General features: G+C 52.0%; 2 protein-coding genes and 1 long non-coding RNA gene across 5 annotated transcripts; 1 reads left to right on the top strand and 2 right to left on the bottom strand.

Moving 5' to 3' along the window:
* Positions 1 to 2521: 2521 nt before the first annotated feature.
* LOC120584860 (zinc finger protein ubi-d4) lies at positions 2522 to 15842 on the bottom strand. Of its 3 annotated transcripts, none has more exons than XM_039840951.1 (11): positions 15698 to 15842; positions 11410 to 11570; positions 10902 to 11009; positions 10413 to 10576; positions 9410 to 9502; positions 9215 to 9293; positions 7495 to 7632; positions 7243 to 7371; positions 6961 to 7073; positions 5753 to 5834; positions 2522 to 3832 (listed from the first exon to the last, which is right to left on the bottom strand). In XM_039840951.1, exons 1-11 carry the CDS (start codon positions 15727 to 15729, stop codon positions 3756 to 3758), a joined length of 1176 nt encoding a protein of 391 aa, XP_039696885.1. In that variant the 5' UTR covers positions 15730 to 15842; the 3' UTR covers positions 2522 to 3755. The 3 variants fall into 3 exon arrangements, with proteins under 3 accessions (XP_039696885.1, XP_039696887.1, XP_039696886.1); XM_039840953.1 differs by having other exon boundaries at positions 15663 to 15795; XM_039840952.1 differs by having other exon boundaries at positions 15658 to 15782.
* Positions 15843 to 17736: 1894 nt separating this feature from the next.
* Positions 17737 to 24604, bottom strand: CDC42EP2 (CDC42 effector protein 2). The gene is made up of 2 exons (XM_039840956.1): positions 24479 to 24604; positions 17737 to 20884 (listed from the first exon to the last, which is right to left on the bottom strand). Exon 2 carries the CDS (start codon positions 20529 to 20531, stop codon positions 19887 to 19889), a length of 645 nt encoding a protein of 214 aa, XP_039696890.1. The 5' UTR covers positions 20532 to 20884; positions 24479 to 24604; the 3' UTR covers positions 17737 to 19886.
* LOC120584863 (uncharacterized) lies at positions 23653 to 26146 on the top strand. Its single transcript, XR_005648163.1, has 4 exons — positions 23653 to 23815; positions 24294 to 24976; positions 25290 to 25471; positions 25823 to 26146. It is a non-coding gene; the product is annotated as an uncharacterized LOC120584863 (long non-coding RNA).
* Positions 26147 to 27351: the final 1205 nt, after the last annotated feature.

Below are 27351 nucleotides of genomic sequence, written 5' to 3' on the forward strand. Positions count from 1 at the left end.
GGGGCAGTTGTAGGGATAATCGGGGCTGGAGAGGAATCCCGCGAGGGGGGGTGACAGCCTGGGCTGAATTTAGATGAAGATGTTAGGAGGCGTGGTGCTGGAGTGAATGAACAGAGTTGAAATGACAGGTGTACAGACGACAAAGAGGGACGGACCGGGCCAAAGGATCGAGTCTCATTTGGCGCTGGGTCCCGAGGAGGTAAGGCTGGGCGGCGGTCCGGTCTGGAGGGAGAGTGGCAGCACAGGACCCAGAGGGCAGGTGCACAGACGACAAAGGGCAAGAGGGGCGAGGTGGCCACAGGTAGCGGCAGGGGCGGAGTGCCCCAGCGGGGAGGGTGGTGGCCTCGGAGGGGTATCAGAGTGCGGGCACGAGCGGCCGAGACTCGGGCAGGCCGGGAGCCGGGCTTCGAAACCTGGCCAGCCTCTCCCCATCTTGATGCGGGGTCCGTCCACGGGGCAGACCCAGGCGCTCGTCCGCCCGGCCTCCCCGCCTCCCCGCCTCCCGCTCTGCACCCACCTCAGGGGCTCGTCCCGCGGCTCCCGCCCTGCCCCGGCCCGGCTCCCGATCCCCAGTCCAGGCGGCGACGGAAGAGCAGGGCAGAGACAGGCGCCACGACCCGGAGGGCGGAGCGGGCGGAGGGGTTGCGCCGGCGGCAGGCGGCGGGCGGCGGACGGCGGGCGCGCGCACAGCAGAAGCCCGTGCGCGCCGCCCGCGCCGGGTTCTCTGCCCGCTGGCAAGACCGCGGTGCCGCCGCTCGGCTCCCACCCGCTGCAGCCCCGCCCCGGCCCAATCAGATTGGCCCTCAGCGGATCCCGTCCCGCCCCCGGCTAAGTCTCATTGGACATCTCGGAAACGGCGGTTCGTCAGGCCCCTGGGGGCGGGGCTTCCAGCGCGCTGGGGCGGGGGGAGGAGGAGCCAGGACCCCGCGAGTCCCCCGAAGCGCCTCCAGCTGATGGGGCCCCGGCCCTCGGCCCTCGGGGCCTGACAAGCCTCGGGACAGCGTGGGGGCTGGAGAGCAGACCTGGTGTCCCAAGGCCTTCCTGGCCATGACCCAAGGCAGCCTCAGCTTCCTCATCCACCAAAAAGGGCTAATACCCGTCACGACGGGGTTATGAGAAAATGGAAGCAAGCGTTGTTACACTACAGCCGTTACCATGGACAGCGCTGGCCTCACGTCGTAGACCAGCTACGGAGAAACTACTTGCCTAGAGCCAGTTCTGATTTAGGGCGAGTAAGGATAATTTTTATTAGATTTGGTACCTGTCAGCAAGACAGGTTCCTAATCCCAGGACATATCATTCCCTTCCTTAGTAACTTTTAGCTTTGCCTGTGCCTGTTCCTTTCAATTAAATGTAGACTTCTTAGCCTGGGGTCCAGGGCTCCCCACACCCAATTTCACCTGCTTCCCAGCCTCACCTCGTCATGCCCTCAGCTCTGATTGGAAGGCTGGAGCCACAGATCTGAGTCCCCATCTCTCTGCTTTTCTCACAGGCTTCCTTCCCCACCCCAATCCTGCCCTATCTTATCCTTCTTCCATTCTCTGTCCCACCCTAAATCCCACCTGCAAACTCTTGTCTAATTTCCTGCTACGGAGTTGTCATCTTTTACAATTTTTTTCACATTTCTTTCCCGGCCCTTAGACTCCTCACCCACCAAGGATCGTTACTTTACTCCCTCTACTCCTGGCCTACTTCCATGTGAAAAGCGTGAGGACAGAGGCTGCCTTCTGTTCCTAACACAATTCCCAACACAGAGCACTTACTGAAGGCAATGCCCAGGCGACCATTAGGTAAAAGTGGCTTTCAGACTGTTCCAGAAAACCCAAAAGATATTTCAGGGGGTTTAGAACTGATTCAAATCTTAAACAAACTTCAAAACACACTCAGGTGAGATACATAACATCCACTATGGAAGCTGTCAAAATGTTAGCTGCAGAGAAACTCATCCTTGTGCATATATCCATGCCGAGGAAGGCTACAGCGCCACATCGTGGGGTAAGCTCACACACGCCGCACTCGAATAAACAAGGGTAAGCAAGGTTACCGTGCCTCTGCTCATGCTCATTACTCAAAAGCTTTCGTGTGTCCCATCGTAGTCATTAGTTTTCCTGTGTCATTCTTTTATATTTACATAATAGTCAAGCTTCTGAACCTGTGTTAAGTATCACAAATTGCAAAGTCAACTGTTATATACCTGTTACCACTTGCATATACAAGTCTAGCAGAATTTCCTCCAAATCAACCAAATTACAAAAATTAACAGGATGCTAAAGTTGACTTTAACTCAAATTTTGTATTAACCGAAACAATATTATTTCTTCTAAGGAAGTTATAACTTGCTTTATGACATAAATTAAAACATGTAATTTTGTATCTGCTTCAGATTGGGGTTCAGCAAAAAATTAATTTGGGGGAAGAGGTTATATTTATAAACATTTAAAAATCACTGTCCTAAGAAAGTTTTAGGATGAAGTGGCCTTCAAAATCAGGGAGTCAGGAGATAAACCATACAGCAGAGGGCTCTGTGTAAAAATGTTTATTTGTACTAATGTTTAGAATACAGGAACCAAGAGAGAGAGCGAGGAAGAAAAAAGACACAACTCCAAAGCGACAGTGAATTAGGGCCTGCCCATAGCCAAGGGGAAGGGCACTCCAGCGTGTCCTGGCATGGAGTGTCCCTCCCAGTATTTAATGTCAGTGTCACCAGCCAGAAAACTGAGGAATCAGGATGTGAAGACCTTACCAGCTGCTAGCGAGCGTGCAAGGGAAGAATGGGACGTCTATGTGGCTTCCCCGTGACCCCGGGGCCAGGATGCACAGAGTAGGAGGCAGAGGCTCCCAATTCAGTTAAGGGCAGGAGCTGAATGCCCAGGTCCAGGAAGAACAAAAAGGGGATTTTGGAGGTAGGCTTTTTCATCGAGTTAAAAAACAGGCACATTATCCAACGTCTCCCTGTGACCTCTAAGTGGCTGGCCCGGCCCCCCAATGCTTCCCCTCTCCCCACAAAACCAAAGGGAATGAGGAGGCGGAAGGTAGGAAATTCCAAGGGTGGGGAATGCTGTGGCCACTAGAGACCACCTGTGAGAGTGAGCCAGGTAAGCACGAGGAAGACTCGGGGTGAAGCTGCTACCCTCCTAGGGTGGGACAAGGCAGAGCCCAGAGGGTGACCAAGAACATCCTGGTGCGGGCAAAGGATCCTGGGTAGCAGGAATAGGGCCACAGTGCCCCTCTGGGGGAAGGAGGCGGTGGGGATAAGCAGCAGGAAGGGCATGGAAAGTCCTTCCAAGCGCCACCTCCGCTTGCTCAGTTGCTCGCTCCCTGCTACGCCTGGCGAAGAGGCCCTGGCCTGGCTCACCTCTAGGGGAAGGGAAAACCCCAGGGACCAGAGTGGAGGCAAAACGGAGAGAGAACTGAGATGCCCCCCACTCTTTCTCCGAGGACACTGTCTGAACCCTGTGATCACCAGGCCGGGGCCCAAGGCAGGCAGAGTGAATGCACTTCGTGGAGAGCCACGAGAAGCAGGATCCGCAGGTGCACCCTGGGGTGGGCGGTGTGCTGTTCCGTTCTCCCGAGGGCGTGGGCCAGAGGCAGGCAGAGCTGCCACCTCAGCTTGCTGCTGCCAAAGGCAGGTTGGCACGACCACCCCAGGTTCTCTGGACTTGTGAAAGAGAGGAGGAAGGGAAAGGTGGGTATGAGAAACAAGAGAGGAGGAGAGAAACAGCCCTAGATGCATGGGAGGAGCATGGGTGGCCACATCAAGAGGCGTTCTGGTTCTGGTAGATGGAAGCTTTCTCCTTCAGCAGGTCCAGACACAAGTGGCAGCTCCAACTTCCTGCAGAGAAGCACAGTGGGGTTAGGGTGGGTCCCAGGTGGGTCTCGCCCAACCCTCACCTGCTGTGCTTCCACTCCCACCTCACCCCTACCTAGTAGCACGATGGGCTACAGGCAGGATGGAAGGCGTTCTGCAGCAGCAAAAGTTTCCGTTATCCCGAGCTGAGAGAAACCACTAGGTCTTCAAATATCATGAAAAATAATTCTCAACAGATATAGAAGGGCCTGGGCAGATACAATTTCTTAAAGCATCCTAGCTTTAGATCTGTGATTATAGAACTAGACTTAGTTCTCATGGCCCCAATGGTTAGAATAAAGATCATGAATAAGGGCTCTAGGAAAACCAATTTTGATTCCATACAAGATAGCTTTTTGTGAAAACCATGGAAAGATGAGATGGGCGACCCACCATCACTAGGTGTTTGAGTAAAGGCTGAGAACCCAGAGAAGAAGGGGGTGAACTATGAAGACTCAACTTGGTAGGCTCAAGTCCAGTTTCATAGAAAAACAAGAAATCACGTCCCTTACAAGAAAAATAACTGGCTCATACCTTGTTTATTAATATTTACTATGATTGGATTCTTCTATGTTTTAAGATATAGAATTAGCCCTTAATACCTTAAAATTATAAGCATAATTATACATATGTGTATTTGGACATTATTCTGGGGGAAAAGAATCCACAGCTTTTCTCAGCTCTTCAGAGATAAGTGAATGAAAAATATAAGGTCCTTTCTAACCCAAAGGTCAACATTCAGAAGAGGGCTGACACACTTTTCTGTGAAGAGTTATATATTTTAGGCTCTGTGAGCTACATAGAGCTTTGGTTATTTTTTAAAACTCTCTCCAAAAATGGGAAAATATTCTTAGCTTGAGAGCTATACAAACTGGTTGCAACTGGATTTGGCCATGGGGCACAGTTTGCCAACTCCTGACCTAGAGTCCACACTGTCTGATGGCTTCTACGGGATCCCCCTTCAGCTGCCTGCGGCTCTCCACTACCTCAGTGTCTGATGGTAGTTCAAGAGGAAAGCTCTTCTACAGTTAATGTAGAATTCTGTCTGTGAATTGATATCTTATGGTTAAAAAAATAAAACACGGAACTCACTACTTCTCCTCAAAGTAGATTTATAAACTCAGCATGACAGATGACAAGAGCTGAATGCTAGATGACAAGGGCTGAATGCTCCCCTGCAGCTGCTAAAGAACTCTCAGACTTCGTTAGTGGCCTCCTTCTCTAGGGGGTGACAGCAGTTTGACCTGTATCACAAATCAGCTTATATCACACAGTGAGCCTGGAATGCTGGCCCACATCCTTTGTGCTGGGGCATTCACATCCTCCCGAGTAAGCTCCCGAATTTCTATAAAGGGAGGGGGTTTAGCACAGAAATCTGGCTAGAAGGAGACTGGTAGAGAGGCAGCCACTGTTTGCTGCCTCAAAAAGCTTTTTCCTCAAAAAGCTTCCATAAACTTGGAGCATTATTCTGCAAACTAATGGAAGACTGTAGTACCCATACAGGCTCCAGGTTCAATACCCATCCAGATCGGGTGGAAATGAGCTCAATTTTGTCAAGTTCAAAGAGCTGATATTGAAGCATCACATCAGATAAGCTATGAACTGAGTTTCCAGGACTGGCTGGAAGAAAACAAATCACTCCCTCCAGTAACTGTCCTCTGCTTAGCATCTGCTCTCTCCGGCTGCTGCTATTGTGTTCACAAATGTATCTGGTGATACTATGCAAACATTAAACCCTCAAGCTGAAATCCTAGGAAAATATTCTAACCTGAGTGAAGGCAAAGTGCCTACTCTCTAATTTCGAAGGATATGTCACTGATAAGGATTTATCACCACTCATTTATTGTACAGGTGATGGTCCAAGTTACTAAAATAATTGCTGAGTGAAAGATCCGGGCAACCTACCTTCAGGGGGTTCAGACATGGACGGGGTAAGACAGTACATGTGGTAGCCACGATCGCAGTCATCACAGAAGAGCAGCTGGTCCTAGAGAAGGCAAGATAGAAGAGGAAGTGAGAAGGTGAATGAGTAATGGTGAATGACTAATGGGCCTCGGTCCACTGGGGACAGGTAGGAACGAGGGCATCTGTAGACGCTGCTGCTACTTCCAAGATGGATGGGACAGGTGGCAGTTAAGAACAGACATGGGCATCTCTGGAGAGAAAGCTGCTGTTGTCCATCTCCTTCCAACTGAGTCACTGTCATCCCACCTGGACCCTACCAGCTGCCTAACTAATCTCCTGGTCTTCTCTGTGTGCCCTACAACAGGGGTCCCCAACCCCTGGGCCATTCCTGTTAGGAACCGGGCTACACAGCAGGACGTGAGTGGCAGGCGAGCAAGCAAAGATTCGTCTGTACTTGCAGCTGCTCCTCAGTGCTAGCATCACCCCTAGGCTCCGCCTAAGATCATGAGGTGTTAGATTCTCATGGGAGCACCAGCTCCTGGTGCCAAAAAGTTTGGGGACCATTGCCCTACAATCTATTCTCCACAGAGCAGCCAAAGTTATCTTTTTAAAATAAAAGACAGGCCACATCACTCCTATGATTAAAGCCTCAGATCTGGTGGTGCCTGCCTTCCAATCTCATCTTCTACTTGCCCTATCAACGCAGGAAGTCTACGGCTAGGCACACGTGCTTGTCCACCGTTAAGACCTTTGCACTCGTTACTCCTTTCCTGGAAATTCTCTCCCTCCAAAGCTTCTTAGACCAGTTCCTTTACATCATCTAAACCTCAAAACTAACATTACATCCTCAGAAAAGCCATCTCTAACTAAGTCAGTTATCCAGTGACTCTCTGCCACATTACTGGTTTCGTTTTCTTCAAAGCACATCATAAAAATGTCACTCATTTCCTTGCTTATTGCTCGTACCCACAAGAACGTAAATTCCATGAAAGCAGGGATCTTGTTTGTCTTGTTTAAGTGTCCTTAGTGCCTAGAGCAGTGTCTGACGCAAAGCAGATACTCAATAAACACCTGCCAAACAAAGTTCCACCTGGGATGGTGGAGAGGGTCCTGCTCCCTTCTAAGAGCAAGCTCACTTTAGAGGGAACCGTGGAAAAAAATAGTAAAAGCTGAGAAGGCGCCTGCTGGGAAGGGGTGGGGACACGCACGTCATTCTCAGAGGTGCCGCAGATGTTGCAGCACTTGCACTCAATGCACTGCCAGCGGTAGGTCTTCACGGCTGCCATCATCACGGGGGTGAACTGCAGGCAAGACGGATGCCCTGTTGGGGAAGGGGAGGAGGAGTAAGTGAAAAAGGCAGCTGGAAACGGGGGAGAGGCGGGGTGACCTGGTTGACTACGACAGCTACTGGATGCTGGCAAGCCAAGAGCCATCTGGGGGCTGTGACTGGGCGCTGGCTGTGGCAGTCCTTGCCCCTGGGTTGGAAGTACCTGAGCGGCCACAGTCAGAACAAGACACCAGCTCCTCAGGTTGTCCTGTCTTCTTGTTGATCTTTGAGTCTCCCAGGCAGAAGTCACAGTAGTTGTTGGGCAAGGCCAATCCATCGGGACCCTTCTTGGCTGCGGGAAAAAACATAAGAACTTTGATGATACCACCAGGGGTCTTAGGGCCTCTCAATATCTCTGAAAGTTTTTCATAACAAGGCCAACTCCTGCTGGCCCCCTTCCGATGCTTTGGCTTACATTTCTGCTCCTCGGACCTCTGGGAAACCGGGGTGGGTGGCTGAGAGTCTTCCTTGTCCTCGCCCTCCTCCTCAGCCAAGTGGGAGTGGGCATAGTGGTAACTGAGGCCTGGTCGGTTCTTGTAACGTTTCCCACAGACTGATGGGAGAGAGAATGCAGAGAAAGCGTTAGGATCTGAGAGTGCCGCGTCTCCGCCCCTCTGCTGCGGGGCTCCACCTGAGGCAGAGGCAACCACCCGCGCCCACTGGCTCTGTTCTGGGACACGCTTTTACTGACGACCACCTCCCCTTGGCCGGGAGCATCAGGCCCTGGGCCTGTCCAGCTTCTAAGGCTCTTCTCCCCACTGAACCCCCATCCACGGCCGCCTCTACTCCCCCACATTGCTGCCCGGGGAAGGCTGAGCCTTGGCCCCACCACCAGTTGCCCTAGGAATAGTCTAGGGAGCTCCAGGAGAGGAAGGAAAGGGAATTTCTACCGTCTTGCAATGTGGCAGGAAGGAGGAAAAGTGAGAAAGAGAATCTAAGTTTTTTTCCCTCTTAGTAAATGTGAGAGGCTCAGGCTACCCCAGATACACTGCAGAGCCCATCTCTGCCCAATGTGGGTAAAGGAGTAGAGGCTGGGTCTCTTGGGGATAACCTATCGAGTCTTTGGGGTAGCTGGCCCCCAAAGAAATTCATAGACACTCCCAATCAGCGCACTGCCCAACCCCACCAACCAGCAAGGAAAGCAGATCCCCACGAGGCATCTTGTACTTTTGAGCAGTGATACCAAGAAGAGCAAGGGCGCCGGCAGGAAAGGAATGGGGAGAGGGCAGGAGGAGGAGGGAGCGGAATGGTGGAGAACATTAGCTGACCACCAAGAATCTGTTTTGGGGAAGGGGGAACAGACGGATCTGCTGTAATGGGTTCCTTACAATGCTTTTAAAGCCACCCCATGCAACGGGCCTGAGCAGCCCTAGGGGCAAGTTTGTGGGAGATGAGCAGTGATAAAGGCAACTTCTAGGATTTTGAGGACTGGAGCACAATAGACGGTCCATCACTCCTATCCCCGGGCCAGTCCAGAGATTTTTAAACTAGCATTACAGGAGATGAGAAAGGCAGGAGGAACAAGGGAGGGGGGAAAAAGGGATAGGAAAACCAAAAGTCTGAAAAGTTGAGAGAGCTACCTCTCTGGGGCGCTTTCGAGGTATGCTTTTGTTTGAAACTATCTGAAAGACAGAAAGAAAAGTCATGAGAAGAAGAGGCCTTGATACACTTGAGACAGGAGCAGCAGCAGCAGGAAAGCGGAACAAACAAGAGAGAAACCCCAGCGGCGACGGTGCTCCCAGGGTGGAGGGGCAGAAGCGGGGAGTCAGAGAAAAGGCGGGGGCGAGAGCAGACGTTGAAAAACTCGGTGTTGGACTCCTGGGGCCCTGGCTTGACTGGGGCCAGCAGACCTGGATGTCTTCTATCAAGAGACTGACTCTGCCTGCTGTGTGCCCCCTCACCGGCACCCCCATCCCAGGGGAACAGCAGAAGTCTCTCCCAGAGCATGCAGGTCCCACCCGTCAGGCAGCAGAGGCCGGGGCTTCCCAGGGGTCTCAGAAGGAACCAGTCGTCAGGCAGGACAAGAGTCCAGGCTTGTTTTACCATTCTGAGCAAGAACACAGCCCTCCCTCCTCACATCCTGAGCAGGAGCTGGGTCCAGGCAAGGACTACCCACCCACTCGGGAGGCACTCACTGTCGCAGGCATAGGGCTTGTCCCGATCCTCCAGGATGGAAGCATCCAGCTTCTTACGGGCACTGCCCACACCTTTACCCTGCCGAGAAGGGCAAAAAGATGCTCTTAAGGTGTGCAGGCTAACGAGATAAATTCTCCTGGAAGTGGCTGCCAAGCTCCCTTGCCTCAGGCTGCAAGAAGCGCCTCGACGCTCACCTTGGATTTCCCCTTGCCCCGACGCTTGGGAGTGTCTTCTTCATAGTCCTCATCATCAAGGTCATCCAGGTAGTCATCTGGTTCTAGGATCCGCTGAGTGGACAGGAACATTAAGATGGACAGAAATAACATACACCCCAAACCTCTCAGACGATGACACTGGCAAGGCCACCCAGAACCTCCCTTGTGACCCAGCCCCTCTACGCCAGCCTCGTTCTTCACTGCTGCCCTCTGACACCCTATAATCTCATTCCTTCTCCCGTCAGTGCTTTGGGCTTTCCTTCCTCTTGCTGCTCTTCACGTTGTTCCCTAAGCCTGGAATGTCTTTCCCACCATCCCCAAGTGGCTGGATCAGATGCCATGTTTCCATTCAGCTTTCCCTGATGCCCCGAGGAGCCATGCCCTCTCCTGCTTCTGACCTGCTGCCCAGGAGCACGTTTACTAGCGGTTCCCTTCCGGCACCTCGCTCCCTAGATGTAGAGCTTTGTTGCTCAACTGTGTGGCCTTGTGTGTGTGTGTGGTGGGGAGGGGGGCGGGGTTCTGTTTACTGCTGAGTCAGCCTCCCTATACATGAAAATGGGGACCACAGCACCTACTTCATGAGGTTGTACAGACTGTAGAAAATGATGGAAATGCACTCAGTGCGGTGCCCAGAGTATTTCCAGCTCTTAATATTTTTATGTATAATTTTATCATCCCTGTTGACAGGGGCCAGGTCTGCTATACCTATGTAACCCCAGGCACCAAAAGTTTTTCATGACAAAAGATGAATGTGGGAGAGTCTGTACTTAGAAAGGAGCAGGAAAGACTGGGCAGGAAAGACTGGACAGTCACATTGAAGCCGGTCAGGAGCAGCGCTGCTTAGGGCGAAGCAGGAACTCCACTCCGGGGGCCTGCCTACTGGCCCACTGCCTCGGCTCCCATTCTGATTACTGAGCAGCCTCTGATGAAGAGGGAGCTGGTTTTCATCAAAGTGCCCTTAGCCAGAGTGTTAATCTTGTACCTTCCGTGCTCGACTGTTGGTCACAGGAAACTCGCCCAGGCTGTCATCATCGACGCGGGGATCTGGGGCACCTCGCTTCTCCAGGGGGTCGGTGCGCAACAGAGCCTCTAAACTACTGCCGTCCTGAGAGATCAGCCCCTCCTTCTTCAGGGTCTGGTCTGTGTCTGCAGGCAAGGTCAGGATAAGGCAAGGCCCAGGAGAGCTGGATGCAGACTGCTCTGGGTCTACTGTGGTAGGTCAGCCACAAGCCAGTCACCATCTTCTGGTCTCTGGCTGCCCAGGAACCAAGACACCCTAGTCCACTTGGTACCATAACTTATCTGTTTACCTATCTCTTTTGTTAGACTGAGTTCTTTGAAAAAAGGAACTATATCTTATTCACGTTAATATCTTCAGGATCTCAGCATTAGCCTGGTGCATCACAGGAGCTTAGCAGGCCTCTTATCACGCAGCAGGCCATGCCTCTGCTCAGAGAGGAGTGTGCTTTACCTGGTTTAATAGATGGGAAAGAAAGTCTTGGGTCCTCAGGAGGGTGGGCTCGCCGCTTTTTCCGCCAGCGCCGGGCGGGGTAGGAGTACAGCTGCCCAGAGGCCAAACCTGTGGAAAGAAGAAAGAGAGGGAGTCAAGCCCTAATCTGGTCCTAGAAAATAATACTGAACGTTTTCTAGATGAGTAGGACGCACCTGAGTTCTAGAGCAAAGGAGGAATATGGGCAGTGCTGCGGGCAGGGGTGGGGTGGGACAGTTTATGGAAAAGAACGATAACTATGAAGTCAGGGGCCCTGGCTAACACACAGCTCTGCAGAGGCCAACTAATGGCCTCCGAAGGGCAGCCCTGGAGAAAACCAAGATGCTGGTGTGAATCTGTCTGCTTCTTCTTCCCTGGGCTTCTAATCGTGGAAAGGCCATGGGTGGAAATGGGGAAAACACTCTCAGCTGGCTCAACCCTAAAATGAGGGAGCTTCTGCCTCCTTGTGCTCCTGACTCTGGACCCTCACCTGGACCCCGATGTCGTTTTTCCATCCAGATGTAACAGTTGCTCTGGGCTACTCCGGTCTGTGAGTCCAAGAAAGGCAGGCGCACACTACGCTCAGCACAGAGGCGGGCATTGTAATTGTGGCACTGCTCCATGGCATCTTTATAGTATTGCTCCCCCAGGCTGCAGGAAAGATAAAATCAGGCGTGTGTGTGTATATACGTGTTGGGGGTAGGGGCAGAGCACAGCGTGCTGAACTATCCGTCTCCCTTGCCATCTGGTTCCTTAGAAGGCTCAAGGGACTGAGAGATTGTTGCTTTGGTTCTATCTGCCTCCATTTCTGCCTCAGGGGACACTGAGCCCCTTCACGAAGCCATTATGAGAAAAGGCACTTTACAAATAAATTACCATCAGGAACACATGATTTCATCATGTGTCTAATCAGACTTAAGTCTAACCCACAAAGAGAAGAAACTAATGTTCATTCTATGCCTCTCACGAGTCCAAACCCTGTACTGCTCAAGATGTTTTTGCTGTTAACCCTCATGACTCTAAGTGAAGGTTAGTCCCTTTTTACGAAAGAGAGAAAAAATTCAATAAGGTCTGGGGGACTTACTAAAATATAGTTAGCAAACTACAGTATATCTGTAAAGTTCTATTTAGACATAAAAAAGAAGGACGCTCTTCATGTACTGATATTCAACGATCTCCCAGATAACCAGAAAAAAAAAAGCAAGGTTCAGTGCTGAGAAGTTTATAGGATGCCACCAATTATGAAACAAAGAGGTGGAAAAGAAACTGTAGGCCTCCAGGAAGAAAAACCAGGTGACTAGGGGACATTCTCCGACACACTCATTTATATCGTTTGAATTTTGAACTAGATACTCAGCCAACTAATTAATTCTATATACTAATTTTATAGTCAATGGAAAACATCTGAAAACACCCGAACTTGCGTGAAGCCAACTCTTCACTGAGTACCATTACACCAATACAACACCTGTTTGCTCAAAGCCCATCCCAGACCCGTCTCCATTTTTCACACCATCAAATTATATAAGAAAGAACCCTGGACTCAAAAGACTCAATTTGAAACTTTATTCAAAGGTAAACTTTTAAGTGCTCTTAGAAGCTGGAAAACTGTACCGTGCCAGAAGTTATCTGGTTCTTACAAGAATATATATAGAACCAATCTTGTTCTCATCCTTCAGGGTTTAATAAGCACTTTAGCACTGGAACTTAAACTATAACAATTCATATTTATGTATTTGATCCAACTTAAAATAAATAGAGGGCAGAGGTTATTTCTTTCCCATAGTATCCTCAGTACCGGTGAAGGTGTCTGGGGAATCTTGATTTGATTTGGAGTAAAAAGACCTGGCCTGGCTGAAAGTCACCAAATAAATGTGGAGAGCTATAGACTGGGGAAGTTGGACTAGATAAGCGCTAACATATTCTGAGAGAGACCCCTTGCATGAGAAGCTGGACAGAGTGAGTCTCTGTTGCTTACGTCCATAACCTGAGCTATGCCAACAAACCTTGCTCTGGAATCCGAGGGAGGCTTTCACTGAGCAGCCACAATAGACCACTTAGGCACAGCTTAGCATGTTCCCAGCAAATGAAACACACACACACCACACTCAAGGCGGTGACTTCACAAAACTGCCTGGCTCGATTCAATGAGCTATAATGATTAATTTGAGGTAGGCATGAATCTTGTGTTGGAGTGGAGAGGATGAACAGGCTCACATTTGCTTGCCTTTAGGAGGCAGCCATGTCCTCATAATACAGAGGAAAATTGGATAAACAAGGCTGAGTGCAGCAGCTCCTTTGTTTCTGCTGATGGGAATTGATACTGACACCGGAAGTCAAATGGAAGGAAGGGGCCAGCAGGGCTGAGAGCTGCAAAGTCAGAGTAAGAAGGCTGGAAACAGTTTAGGGAAAATGAATCAGAGATGTTCTATCAACGTTCTTTGAGTTAAGTGGAATTTCAGAAGGTGGGGCAAACTGTCTCGTGAGTAAAAGAGCTGGGAATGAAACACGAGTTGGGGGTGGGGGGAAGGATCTGATAAGGAGAGCGAGAATGAGAGCTCCTAAGAACTTAAGGCTCCTAATGCAAGAAATTGAAGCTAATATTATTCTCTAGATCTTCTCATCTAATTCAGAAGGTTTCAAAACTAGTCAGCAGCCACAGCTATTTTATACTATTATTTTACCCTAATAAGACACCTTAAAGACCGGTTCAATTCTGACACCACATTTGGGAGAGACAGAATTTACGAATATGAAAATTCTTCTCTCAGAACAAGATGCGAGTCAGAAAAATTGAGCTAGTAGTCCTGATCTTGATGTATAACCTCGGCTGTCAGAAGGCTAGGCACACCATGATCAAGAAAAGCAACAGAAAAGCCTCTCTTTCCTGGGTGAGAACGGTCCAGGGAGAATGGAAGTTCCTTCTCAGGAGAAAGTTATGTAGGAAAATGTATTAATTGTGACCCACAGCCCTCTGAAGCTGCAACCGAGGAGAAAGTTCATTTCTCGTTACTGATACTCAGGAACCAGTGGCTGGTGACCCTCACGATGTCCACAGCTCTTTAAAGACAAATAAGAAGCCACACTCTATTTAAATAGGCAACCTCTCACTTCTAACACTACACAAAAGGACTGGCAATCCTATTTTCCTGAAGATAGTCTTTCCACACGGAAAATCTCATTACACATAACTCTCAAAACCTAGGCAAGTCTGACATTCCCCCAGTATAGTAAGATTTCTAAGGTGGAAGCTTTCTTTTTGGAGACGCATGAAACCTGTGTAAAACCTCCCCTTACAATGGGATGGGGGGAGTCAACAAAGAGAAAGGCAGAGAAACAAAGAAAGAACGTCTGAGTCAGGAAGGATAACTATATAAAAGGTAGATCAACAGCCTTACTTCTAAATTGAGGGAAATGTCAGCCTGAAGAAAGAGCTGGGGAAACTGGAGTGGGCAGATCACAGAGAAAGATAATAGTGTTGGGAGGAGGGATGGCTGAAAGAGGCAGCAGGATAGAGCTGAAAGCAAGTTAAACACACACACACACACACACACACACACACACACACACACACACACACACACACACACACACACACACACACACACACACACGGGAGGAGAAGGCACTTAGCTTAATGGAAGTGGGAAAGCATTCTCAAAGAATTCTCAAAGAAAAGGCTCCAGGAGGGGGGAGAAGCTATGTCCCCTCATAAAAGGCTCTTGGGAAGAGTGGGCTCAGCCCACCACAAAGACGAAAATGAGAAGCTGTGAGCTCCTTAGAATAGTTCCCAAACCGCTATTACCTTGTCATCCAGTCAAAATCCAAAAGCCCCGACTAGACAAATAGACAGCTCTCAGTTGTCCTACCCTAGCACCAAGTCCAATTAAAAAGAGCCCGCTCTCTATTCGCCCACGGGGCACGAACCCATTTCAAAACTCATTCAGATTCTTCTTCAGGGAGGAGGCTGGGTTAAATCAAGTCCCAAAGCATCTTTAACTCAGAGCTAACAGGCCATTTCCCCAACGACCATTACCTTTAACTTTGCTCGACATCTGCCCAGCGCAAGGGCACTGCCGACCTAGACGCCCCTGCAGGCTGCAAAGACGTCCCGGGCTGTTCCCGTGTTTGGACGGCTGGGACGAGCCGGCGCAAAAGGCTTCTCCCCTCAAGTTCTTTCCCTTCTGTATCTGCTCTTCAACAAATTCTCCCCGAGAATATTTCTGGTCCTGGGTACCTGGTACCCAAGACGCCCCCCTCCCCTCCCCCAAGTCACGGGGCTGTTTAGCACAAAACAGCTCCGCGGTGCTTCACGGCGCAGAGCTGCCGAGCCTGTTGCTCCAGGACCGGCAGCCGATGGGGAGGGGTCTGGGGCCGGGCTTGGCGGGGACACGGGTCGGCGCGGGTCCGCCCTCGGCCCGGCTCCTCCGGACTGCGGCGTCTCGGGAGCGAGCCCGGGACTGTGTCTCTCGTACGCAAACGAGGGCGCCATAGTCTGGAAACCGTAAGCCCGAAGGAGCGCTCGGGCCGCACAGCCCCGCAGAGCCCAGGGAGGCTGCCCGGGAGGAGCTCCCGTGTGCCCCCCTCAGGGCCTCCACAAGTTTCCAAAGAAGCGCAACGTCTTCTCCAGAGTCTCCAGTTGCCCTCCCCAGCAGGAGTCGCAACATGGCCTTCCCGGGCACGTCCCTCTCTTCGCCTCGTTCCCTCCCGCACCGCCCGCTCCTCCCAGTGCCCTTCCAAGACCTCCTGGCCTCGGAGAGAAAGGAACGACCACTCACAGCTTCACTACATTTTCCACCACAGCCGCCATCTTCCCTGCTCCTCTCCCTCAGGCCGGGAGGCCCGGAGCCCACAGCGCGCAAGCGCCGGGACCTAACGGGGACCCAGTTTCCTCGTCCCTCTGCGCAGGCGCGCGCGCGCTCGAGCTTCCAGCCGGCTCGCGGGAGCCGGGCCGCGGACGAGCCCGACGCGCAGGCGCGGCGCACACGGGCGCGCGCCCCGAGCCGCCCGCTCCAGCCCCGCCTCTCCAGTTTGGAGGAGCGGGAGGCCGCCGGGAGGTTCTGTCCTGGTCCAGAAACGCGAAGGCGAGAGGTTGGTGAAAACCGGCCGCCCCAGAGATGGGCCAGAGGGAGCGCACGCGCCCTGCTACCTCGCCGACCTTTAACCTCGTGATTAACCCTTTGCTCTCAGTCCCAGGGCGAGGGATTGGGAAGATAAGAGTAGTGCCCAGTCCACTTGGGCCGCCAACCATATATGCCTGCTTTAGGGAGAGGAAAATTCACACCTAGGACTGGGCTTAAATCTTTGGGTCTGATAAAAGTTACCTCACCTTCCTGCCACCAAACTCAGCTACCAACTTCGCTGGTACCCACCTCGTGTCCCTAGCTCCTGTCTAAGGTCGTTCCTTCCACTTAGGTTCTGAAGAACTTCCCTCCTGCAACTATCCATCTCGCATCTGTAACATTCATTTCTCCTTCGCTGTTGAATCATGCAAACTGGTGCATTTAAGCCCATGTCTGCCTCTGCTTATCACCCCATTTCTTTCTACCTTTTCATAGAAAATGTTCTATTTACACTCCTTATCTCTGTTGACTTATTTACAAGTCTCAATGCCAAGTTTAATAGGGATTTTGTTCCTACCAGTTCGTTTGAAATGGCCCCTAACCAAATCCCCCAGACCTCCATTTCAACAGAACTAGAGCTCTCTACTCTGTCTTCAACAGCCTGTCAACCCCATAACACCAGTGAACGTTTCCTCTTTCATCGAATTTTGCTCCAGGTTTCAGAGACATGCACCTGGCTGTCCTGTCACAGAAAGAGGGATATGTGCATCATGCCAGGGAGGAAATGTGTGTGTGTGTGTGTAACATTTTAAGAACAAATACTAGAATTAGGGCATCAGGAATGTTGGGTATCTAAGACAGTGAATTGTAGGGACATTTGTCTTTTTTTTTTTTTTGACTGTCCAACAACTTCTCTTCCTATTTTAGAGAATTCCTTTTCGTTGGTAGGATTTGTAGGACATGATGCCTGAACACTGGCTACCTTGGCGGAAGCGAGTATCCTGACTTAAGCTAATCTGATGCTTCAGGGCCCCTTCTAGTTCCCTTTCTCCACCTGGCATGGCAGCCCCAAGTGGTTTCCCAGGGCCCTTGGACTTGTGCCAGATGCAGGGTGGCGGGGAGCAGGTCCAGGGGACCCAAGGTAAGAATGGCCCTTTCATGGCTACTCTGGCTTCAACTTAGGTCCAGGGTGAGCTGCTGCCTTTCTGCTGGGTGAAGCTTTAAGGAAAATGTCCTTTTTTTCTTGTCTTCCCCTCCCAGGCAGACAGACACAGGCCACCCAAGTGCTGAGGGGAAACCTGCAGGCAAGGAGGTTTTGTCCCTTCAGCTCCCCATCCTTTGCCTTCACACTTTATCCGAGTTGAAGCTGAGCCCCTGTGAGGGGAGGGGGCTGCAGTTAAGTATAGGCTTTGGTGTCTCAGTCCTGGGTTCAGATTCCACTACAGATAGTGAACCCCTTACTCTCTAAGTAATGGCAAAAAGGTCAGATTAAAAACAGGAAGTTTGGTGGGAATGTACAATGATGCATCTGCTATGGAAATCAGGATGGTGATTCTCCAGTGAACACAGGATGACGATATGATCCAGCAGTTCCGATTCAGTGTATATACTCAACAGAATGGAAAGCAGGGACCCAAACAGATATTGAACACCCATATTTACAGCAGCATTATTCACAATAGCCAAAAGGTAGAAGCAACTCAGGTGTCTCAGCGGATGCATGGATAAACAAAATGTGGCATATATGCAGACAATGGAATATTATTCAGTCTTTATTTATTTTTCATTTCTAGCCTCGACGTGGCTGCTGCTTCCTTATATCCTTAGTGATAGCATTTCTGTTCAGCTAGTCTTCAGAGGGTTCTCCAGATTGATTGTTCTATAATTTAGTTATAATTTTAACGTGGTCATTGGAAGAGACAAGCACAGCGTTTACGTGCTCCACTATTTTGCCCCGACTCTTACCCAGCCTTTAAAAAGAGGGAAATTGCAATACAGGCAACAGCGTGGATGAACCTTAAAGATATTATGCTAAGTGAAATAAGTCAGTCACGAAAAGACAAATAGTGTGTGATTCCACTCTTATCAGGTCTTTGGAGAAGTCAAATTCAGAGACAGTAGAGAGTGGTCGCAGAGGCTGAGGGGAAGGGAGAATGAGGAGTTATTTATTGATGAGTATGTCATTTCACTTTGAGAAGATGAAAAAAGTTCTAGAGATGGACGGTGGTGATGGTTGCAGAATAGTGTGAATATACTCAATGCCACTGAACCATACACTTAGAAATGGTTAAAATGGTAAATTTCATGTTATATATATTTTACCACAATAAATTTATCACCTAAAACAAAAACCAAAAACCTGTGTGGCCAAGCAGAATGTTTCCTGATCCAATTCTGCTTCTGCCTCTAGTATGAAATCTCTCCTTGGAGGCAGGAAAGGCTGGGGGTCAGGTGGGGTCTGCGATTTGTAGGGTCAAAAGGGTAGAAATGAACCAGCTGAGAATGGAAGAAGAGGACCACTGAGGCCAGCACCAGCCTCCAGACACCAGGCTCCACCTTACACTTTCCCCTCCTCTTCGTCCCCACTGTCCCCGCCCCATCCAGTCCTCATCATGCAAAGGCGTCCTCCTCTTTGGTCGGGGTGGCGACCTGACCACGTGTCTCTCCTGCTCCAAATCCTTCCGCAGCTCCCATCCTCAGCTTCAGCCCGCAAGCACAACTGTTGACTCCAACCTGCTTTTCAGCTTCGGTCCTGTCTTCCTGAGCCCCCAGTTCCTTTACGTCACACACCGTAACCAAACGTTATCCCTGGTCGTCTCCACAACCCTACGAGGCGGGTATCGCTGACTCCATTTCAGAAACGAAGCAACGGCCTCACACAGGGCAAGTCAGACTCAGAAGTCAATGCTGTTTTCACCACACGGCGGCTTCTCTCATTCACTCTGGTGCCTCGGTGCCTCTGCTCATGCCTGTGCGTATGTCTGTTAGACCTCGATTTGGCTCGGAATCACATCTGATCACTCTAAAGTACCCTGACACCACCCATACTGCTGCCTCAGGCATTCCTGATTGTGTCATTTTCTTCATAGTGTTCAGCACTGTTGGAAATCGTCATACTTGCTTACAGATTTAAAATCTTTCTCCCTCTAGAATTTAAGCTCCAGGGGAGCAGGTATCGCTTCCGGTGTCCCCAGCACCTGGAGCATGCTAAGTTGCACTGTAGACGTTCAATAAACAACCCTGATGAGATGAGTCTGCTGATCAGCACTGTCGGATCCCTCCCGGCCCTGGGCCCTCGGAATCAGGTGCACTCTCCCAAAAGGCAGGGGCTGGGGTCTCTCCCAGGGTCAACTCAGGTCGCAGAGACAGGCCCGTCTTCAGGGACAAGGGGACAAGGGTATGGGGATCACAACTATGAGCAGCAACGAGTTTTATTGCAACCAGAACTCCTGGTCATGTGGGAGGAGATGGGGTAGAGGGACATTTGATCACCAATGCCATACACAGTCTAGGACATGACACCAAAGGTCTGGCTGGCTGTGTCCTGCCTCTTCCCCCAACCCTAATCAGGGCATCTGAGGGGGCTGAGGCAGCAGGGAGGGAAAAGGGGAATCCATTTTAGCAGAGCCTTCGTCTAAGGGTGCTGAGGGAAGGAGGGGCAGTTGGCGGTGAGGGTCCAAGTGGCTCAAGGCGCTCAGGGACTTTTGGGCTGAGTTCCGCACGTGTCCTCGTAGGTTTCAGGGGAAGCAAAGAGGCGCACTCTGCCCACAAGGAGACGGTGGGAGGGAGGAAAACAGAGGCCCAAAGTGAGAAGTCGCTGGCCAGTGACCACACGGTGACCTTGGGATCCTTTGCCTCTGGCATTCGCCCCGGCCTGGGCGCTCAGCCTGGCCCACCTCGGGTCCTATGTGGGGATCTGCATGTGGCCCAGGTCCTGGTCCATGATCCGGAGGACGTCTTCCAGGATGGAAGGCCCCAGGTCCACATGCAGGGAGAGCAGGGAGCTGGCGTGGGACAGAAAGGGCTCCTCGGCTTCTGACTCAGGGGTCAGCCCATTGCGGGCTGTGCCAGTCTCTGGAGTTCTCCAGATATCTACACTCCCTGCCTCCTGTGGCGAAGGCTGTGGGGAGGCCTGAGGGGTCTCCAGGTGCAGGCGAGGGGGTTTCGGTGGGGCCTGGGCTGTGGGCAAGGTGAGGGCCTGGGGCCCACCGATGACCGGCAGGGAGACGGCATTCTTGAGCAGAGGGGACGGCCCCTCGGGGAGCTCCCGCCCACACAGCGTGGCAGTGCGGGGAAACTGGAAGTGGAGGTCAAACGTGCCGTCCTCTTCAGGTCCCTCGACTGTTGTCCCTGGCAGGAGATGGAACTTGCCCTGCAGGAAGGAGATGTCACCGAACATGTCACTGCCACCACGGCTGCCAATGTGAATGGTGTGGCGGAAGTCTCCCAGCGGCGGACTGATCATGTCCGAGGACAGCAGGTCCCGAAGCTTCTCCTTCTTGCCCTTGCGGCTGCCGCGCTTCAGGTAGATGGGCGCCTTGGTGGACATTGTGACCCCACCACCCAGGCCTGGCTGCCGGGGCTGGAGACAGTCCACTCGCCGAGACTGTGGCCTCCTACTGCCTCCCCTCACCGCTCAACCAGAAACACCCAGAAGGTGGCTTTCGGACACCAAAAACTTGCCAAAGGGCTAAGAGTAGGGTGTGGGGCGTGACCAAAGTTGGCCCAAGAAATTAGAAAAAGAGAGATGAATAATCAACAAAGTCAGAGGATTGAGATGACAAAAATCGCTGTCTTCCCAAAGGGCTGGAAACTCCCGAAGGAGGAAGGTGGGGGTCTCGTAGGCAGCCGTGCTCCCTGGTCTTGTCTTCACAAGTATCTTCTCGGTCCAGAGCTGAGGAGCTGAAACATCAAGGGTACACATCAGGGACAGAAGGACAGAAGTCAGAGGCATCCGTCTCACTTCTGGGCCCTCTGCATCAGGCCTAGGAACCCAAGTAGGGCCCTGAAAGAAGCCTGGGCTCAGTACAGACTCACTGCATCTTAGGGCCTAGGTCACCAGCGCCAAGCCCCTCCCTTACAAATGGGGAAACCAAGGCCCAGGAACCTGAGTGACAGGCCTGAAATCCCATACAAAGTCCTGGCTCTGGTCTCTTGCCCTGGGACCTCAGCCCTGCTTATCGCCGTTGCCCTGGCACTCACCCCTTATTATACATCAGCAGTGCCCCAAGACGTGACAAGTGCCAAATTGCCTGGGGTCTCACAGACTGGTCTCAGTTCCCCAATTGACTGAGGATAGAGATCTTTCGACCGCCATCTCACCCACCCGGGCTTGGCGCAAGGCTGGACACAGAGTAGGTGTTCAGTCGATAGTGCCAAATGACTGACATTCCTGTTCGGGCCACTCACATCCCACCTGGAAGTGAGGTCACCTCAGAGTTTCCCTTTTCTCCTCCTTATGGGCAGGGGCTGAGCCTAATATAGTTTCCGTCCCCTTCCTTGACCCAATGCCTAAGGGGAAGATGGAGTGGGGGGTACAAACATTGGGGAGGAGGGGCTCTGCTCTGTGGCATTTTGCTGAGTTCTTTGCAAACACATCTCATTTAATTATCACAACCACCCTCCTATCCATCCCCATTTTAAAACGAGCTGAAGACATTTTGGAGGAATTCCCATAAGGCATCGCAAAAGAAGGCAGGCAAAATGCAAAAAAGTAGTATATGAGATCCCATTTATCGAAAGAATCGACCAGTTTGCTTCCCCTCCCCGTATATGCATGTATGTGAACCTACCTATACAAGTCTGCATAAGATTATATCCAGGATAAGAACAGAGAAGAACATGGAAGGCCAGCGCTAGGTTGTCATATGGGCTACCTAGACAGGGATAGGGTGTGGGGTCAGTGATGTGGGAGGAAAGGTGTTCTCAAGAAAAATTAATATTTGGCCCTGTCACTATAAAATGATTTGTAAACCGATAGTCGCCAAAATGTTGATGGTGGTTCCCCCGCAGTGGTAGTATTTCTGATCTTTGTCTTTCTTATTCATACTTTTATAAACTCATGTTCTTAATAATAAGCATGTGTATTATTTATGTGCACATATTATTTATGAAATAAAAAATAAAGCTATTTTTAATGTGGAAAAATAAACACCTCTAGAGGGGCATCATACTGGTTTAACAGAAAAAGGAAGCCTTGCAAGCACTTCCTCCAGTTCCCACAGGGGATTGGCCCGACATGTGGATACAGATGTAGAATCAGAGCACAAAAGGCAAAGAAAGAAACGTGTCCAAGGTTACCCGGCGGGTACCCAAATGAGCTCGCCCTCTCCCATTGCCCTGTGTCCTAGGCCGCTGGGCTGGCAGGAGGGAGCAGGAAGGAGGAAGGAGGATGCAGGAGTGTCAGAATCCCAATTCTCACTCCCCTAGCCCAGGCCCTCATTCAGGAAACCCCACCCCAGGACCGGACACCCTGGGTCAGTCCAGGGTCAGTCACGCTGAACCACAGAGGCCAGACATCGTGCCCCTCCCAGAGCACCTGCAGCTTAACAGGAAACAAAGGAATGACTCCCTGGTGGCAGAATTCCAGCTAAGCTTGAAGGAGCTGGGGGAAGGGCAGATGAGGAAGTGGGCACCTAGAGGTCTTATAATCCCCTCATTCATTCATCTAACACATTTACCTGTGCCCACCATGCTGGGGGGACATGCTGACACACATCCTATCTGTCCCCTTGCAGGTGAGAAGTCCTGGGGTGCCTTTTCCTTCCTTTTCACTCATGGAGAATGGGGCTGACTAGTAGGATGTGCTCAAAGCCTGGGCCAGGTCCCCCCTCCCATCACACAGGGGCGCCAAGACAGGCTGAGTGTTTCCACAACAAATTGGGCGTCCCTGACAGCTGTCTCACTCAGAGCCAGATGTACCACCCAATTCCAGATGTGGGGAGAACTGAGGCTAGTGAGGAAGGGCTGGGCCAGAGTCAACCACCCAGGGGAGAGCTGGGAATTGCAATCATCAAGCCCCAAGAATTCAAATTTGGCAACCGCAAGACCCCAGGCTCCAGCTGCCCTTGCTCAGCTTCCCAGACACAGCACGGTGGGTGTCATCACTGCCTTTTACAGAGGCAGAAGCTGAAACTCAGAGAGGTTAAGTAACTTTGTTGAAGTCACTCAGCTAGATACAGGAAAGAGTGGACACTGGTACCCAGCAGCTCTGGGCCTTCAGAGAAAATGACTTTTGGGAGGCAGAGGGCCTCTTGTCACAACACTAGGCCACTTTCTACCAGGGGTATTCAAAAAGCAGCCCCCTGACCTTGAAACCAGGAGACTAACCTTGAATCCATCTCCACCTGAGACTCACTCTGATCTTGAGAGAGACATCGTTCCTCTCTGAGCCTCACCTTCCCCATCCACGTAATGGGCTGACAATAAAGCCATTACCAGAGGGCTGCTAGAGACCTCTACATAGTGCAGATGAGAACATCAATGTCACTGTCAGCCCTGTCTTTCATTCAGCAAATAACTGTAGATCTCAAACATTTTGTGATCTGGGGACAGTGCTCTCAACGAGACCAAAAACCAACGGCCCCTGGCCCCAGGCGTCCACCTTCTCCCGCCCACCCGACACAGCCTGCGCAGACTCCCCCTCGCCCGCCGTGGAGTCTCCAGGGTTCCGGTGCTGAGCGGCGCTCGGATCCGCGGCCGCTAGATGGCGCGCGCGCCCGCTCTATCGCCCCGTCCCGGAGGAGTCCGGGCGCGCACCGGAGTCTCCAGCGAGCCTCCGGCTCCAGGCAGGCACCCCTAAGGAGCTGCACGTTCGCGTAACAGAGGCGGACGGTCTGTAGGATCTCCTTCTCTCGGGGGGTTCTGGTCTCACAATCAGAAAATCATGGGGTAAAGGGGAGATCGGGGACCCTGCCAGAATCTCCAAGCTCTGGGAGGAGCCTCCCCAGTGCTTCCCTGCCTGGGCGATGGCCGTGTGTCCGTTTGGCGCAGGGCCAGAGCTGAGGCGTGCGGGCCCCCGCCCATAACTCCCGCGGGTCCTGCTCTTCAGCCCCAGCTAGGGTTCCGGAGCCGACCCCTCCCCGCCCTTTGCCTGAGCGCAGCCCAGCCCAGCCAGGATCCGTTTCAGGACGCTTGCGGCCATGGCTAAAGATAGGACACCTCGCCATCGGCTAAAAATACGACCCCCAGCCCGGGAGAGGACGCAGGTCGGCGGGAGGGCAGTCTTGGATCCCGTGGGTGGGGTGGGGCTCGGGCGCAGGGTGAAGGGCGGGACCCGGAGTTCGGGCTCGGGATGCACGGCGCCCTGCAGGCGAAGGTGGAGCGGGCGTGGCTGCCGAGACCCAGGCGCAGGCGGGAAACACCGTAGAGCCCGAGGCTCCCGGGAAAGGACCTGCGCGGAGGTGAGACAGGGGCCGGGGCACAGGCTGGGACGGGGTGCCACAGGGATGGGCCTCGGAGCCGCAGACAGGCTGCAGAGCCCCGGCGCGAACTCACCTTAAAAATACGCAGGCAGCCGACCCGCGGGCAGCAAAAGCTCGGGAGCTAGAACCGCCCGGCGATGGGAGCGGAATCCGGCTGTGAACTTACTGTGCAGACCTTGGACCTTGAAGCCCCGCCCCCGGCCCACGGAGCCAATGCCCGGGCCGCCCCAGCTAGGTCCCGCCCACACTCCCGCCCCACTCGAGGCCCCGCCTGGGTTCCGCCTTCCGCGGCTCAGCGCCGGGGCCCTACCCGCTCCTGTGTCCAGTCTAGGCTCGTATGGTTGCCGGCCAGAGGGCGTCGGGTGCCTAGGTTGGAGTCTGTGAGCTCCAGCTGTGCCTGTCGGAGCCCAGACTCTCGGTTCTAGTAGGACCGAAGGAGCGGCAGCCTTAGAGCGAATTCTTCACTGTTCAGAGAGAGTCCTCGGACCTGCAGGGCTGGGTCTGGGAGGCGCCTGCACAAGTGCATTCAGTGACAACTAAAGGAATGAATGAGGACTTGAAAGCGCCTACGGTAAAATACTGCAAACTTTCGAGAGCTTCCAGGAGTTTATCACCCCTGAGAAAAGGGGGCATTGAGGGTGTGCAGGCGGAATGGCCTGGGCACACTGGTATTTGCCATAACGCTAGGTGGCTTCCGGGGCGGCGGTGGGATCCATACTTAGTTTTGTTCCAACAGTGGGTTCGTTCGTTCGTTCGTTCGTTCATTCATTCATTCATTCATTCATTCATTCATTCATACAGTACTAGAAAAATTTATTGAAGGTCAGGCCCTAAATGGGGCACTGGAGATAGACTGAAAGGAACTGTGCCCTTGCTCCACTTAGCTATTCATCAGATACTTGAGCGTCTACAAGGTGCCAGGCGTTGTTCTTGTTGCTGGGTATTCGGCCCCCTCTGGATCAGGACCTCCCGTCCAATGAAAGGAGCTGGAGGAAACCCAAGTCCTCAAGTACATAGTGATACCCTTCCGGATGGTCAGTGCTAAGAAGAGTGGGGCAAAAGAAAGGTCTGTAATAATGGGGTGAGGGGACCTTACTTTCTGGAGGGTGATAGCTGTGACAGTACAGTGTCGCCAGGATGGTAAAAGCGTCCATTCTATAAATATGGGAGAGACTCTTAGGGAGGAAAGATCAGGAAAACATCCTGAAGAAGAAAGATGCTGGAAGTAGGGGTGAGGTCAGCCAAGTCAGGAGGGAGAGAGGGATGGGGAGAAGGGAAAAGGGATAGGCAGAGCGATGGCCTCCCCTAAAGATGTCCGCCTGCTCTCTGGGACCTGTGAATATGTTTTGTTACATGTAAAAGAATAATTAAGGTTGCTGATGAAATTACGCTGGCTAATCAACTGACTTTAAAATAGGGAGATTACCCTGAATTATCTAGGTGGGTCCCATGTAATATCAAGAGTTCTTAAAAGGGGAAGAGGGAGACAGAAGAGAAAAGTCAGAGAAAGAGCTGCGTGGATGGAAGATGGGCCAGAGAAACGCTCCTTTGAAGATGGAGGACAGGGCCACAAACAAAGGAATGTGAGTGGCCTCTAGAAGCTGGAAGAGACAAGAACATATTCTCCCCCGGGGCTTCCAGAGGAGCAAGGCCTTGCTGACACCTCAATCTTAGCCCAATGGAACCCACATTGGACTTCTAACCTACAGAATTGCACCTTAATAAATTTGTGTTGTTTTAAGCCTCCAAATTCGTGGTAATTTCTTACAGCAGCAATAGAAAACCAATTAGGGAATTTCAGGTTTTAAACTTGAACCTTCCCAGCCCCTCCCGCAGCTCCTCAGGAAGCATCAGTCAAGTGGATTGGCCTGGTGGCTCAGAGGAAAACTAGCCTAGACAGTTGAGGAAGGGAGTACATGGTGGCCCTGGGCCAAGTTCTGATGTGAGTGAGTGAAAGTTATACCTCTCCCGCCCTGTGCCACCCAAGCTCTGCCAAGCACCCACCTGCCTAGGCCTGCCTGTGCCCCTTACCAAGTGCTTCCTGTCCTCTAGAGCCTAGAGAGGTGGGCAGGGCCAGCATCACTATCCCCCTTTACAAAGATGGATACTGAAGCTCAGGGCGCTAATGGTGATCCGCTCGGCCTGAAAATGTCAAGATATGTAGGCTCCGGGCCCTCCACCCCTCATCAGGATGCTCACGCAGCCATTGTCACCTCTGCTTTCCCCTCCATCCCACAACAGAGTCCTGAGAGAGGCAGAACAGCCTTACCAAGCCTTGAGCGTTGCCTCTGAGCCATGGGCCCAGGTTCTGAGACGGCTCTGCTGCTGACTTGTCCACAGGTAAAAGACAGTTCCTTTCTGAACCGCCTTGCCTGTAAAATTGGAGTTAAGCGAGTCCCAAACCAGATAAGGGAATTACATGTGTCTTGTTGATGGGAACACATAGGCTTAGCAGGCAACAATTTCATGGACATGATATAATAGGAGCTTTGGGGGACGGTGGGCTGGCCTTGCCACCTGACCTCGAATGACTCTAATGATGAAGCCCCTTGAACCTGCAGGAATGTTGCTGAGGTGCAGCCCCTGCCCCCACCCATCTGCTGAGAGAGCCTTCCACTGCGGGGTGGGGGTCTGCAAGCATCAGGTGCTCCATTTAGAGCTGGTGACAAGTCAGAAAGTTGCAGGGGTGGAAGCTTGGAGCAACAAAGGTGCTCACCCAAGGCCACAGAATCCTGGGAACCAACTCCAGAGGTCTTTGGAAAGGTTCTGGGAGGGCTATTGGGGAGTACCAGGAACGGGTAGAGAGCAGTCAATTTGGCCCCACCAGCCTTGCCCAAGCCCTGTTCCCCCTGCTCAGCCACCAGAGATCTGTCCAGCCTGGCTTCCAAGCCAGGGCTTCCGACCAGGGCCCAAAGCCAGAGGAACCGCCATCTGCACTCTGGGAAC

Source organism: Pteropus medius, unplaced genomic scaffold, assembly GCF_902729225.1.
Source record: "Pteropus medius unplaced genomic scaffold, Ma_sr-lr_union100, whole genome shotgun sequence".
NCBI classification, from domain to species: Eukaryota; Metazoa; Chordata; class Mammalia; order Chiroptera; family Pteropodidae; genus Pteropus; species Pteropus medius.

Bases quoted from the DNA above. Each gene is read 5' to 3' on its own strand.
- LOC120584860 (XM_039840951.1), bottom strand. From the start codon at position 15,729: ATGGCGGCTGTGGTGGAAAATGTAGTGAAGCT. The intron at 7,074-7,242 runs GTACTTCCAACC...CTTCCCCAACAG, and splicing joins TTCTGACTGTGGCCGCTCAG to GGCATCCGTCTTGCCTGCAG. The intron at 5,835-6,960 runs GTGCGTGTCCCC...TGCCTTCTCTAG, and splicing joins GCGGCACCTCTGAGAATGAC to GACCAGCTGCTCTTCTGTGA.
- CDC42EP2 (XM_039840956.1), bottom strand. From the start codon at position 20,531: ATGTCCACCAAGGCGCCCATCTACCTGAAGCGCGGCAGCCGCAAGGGC.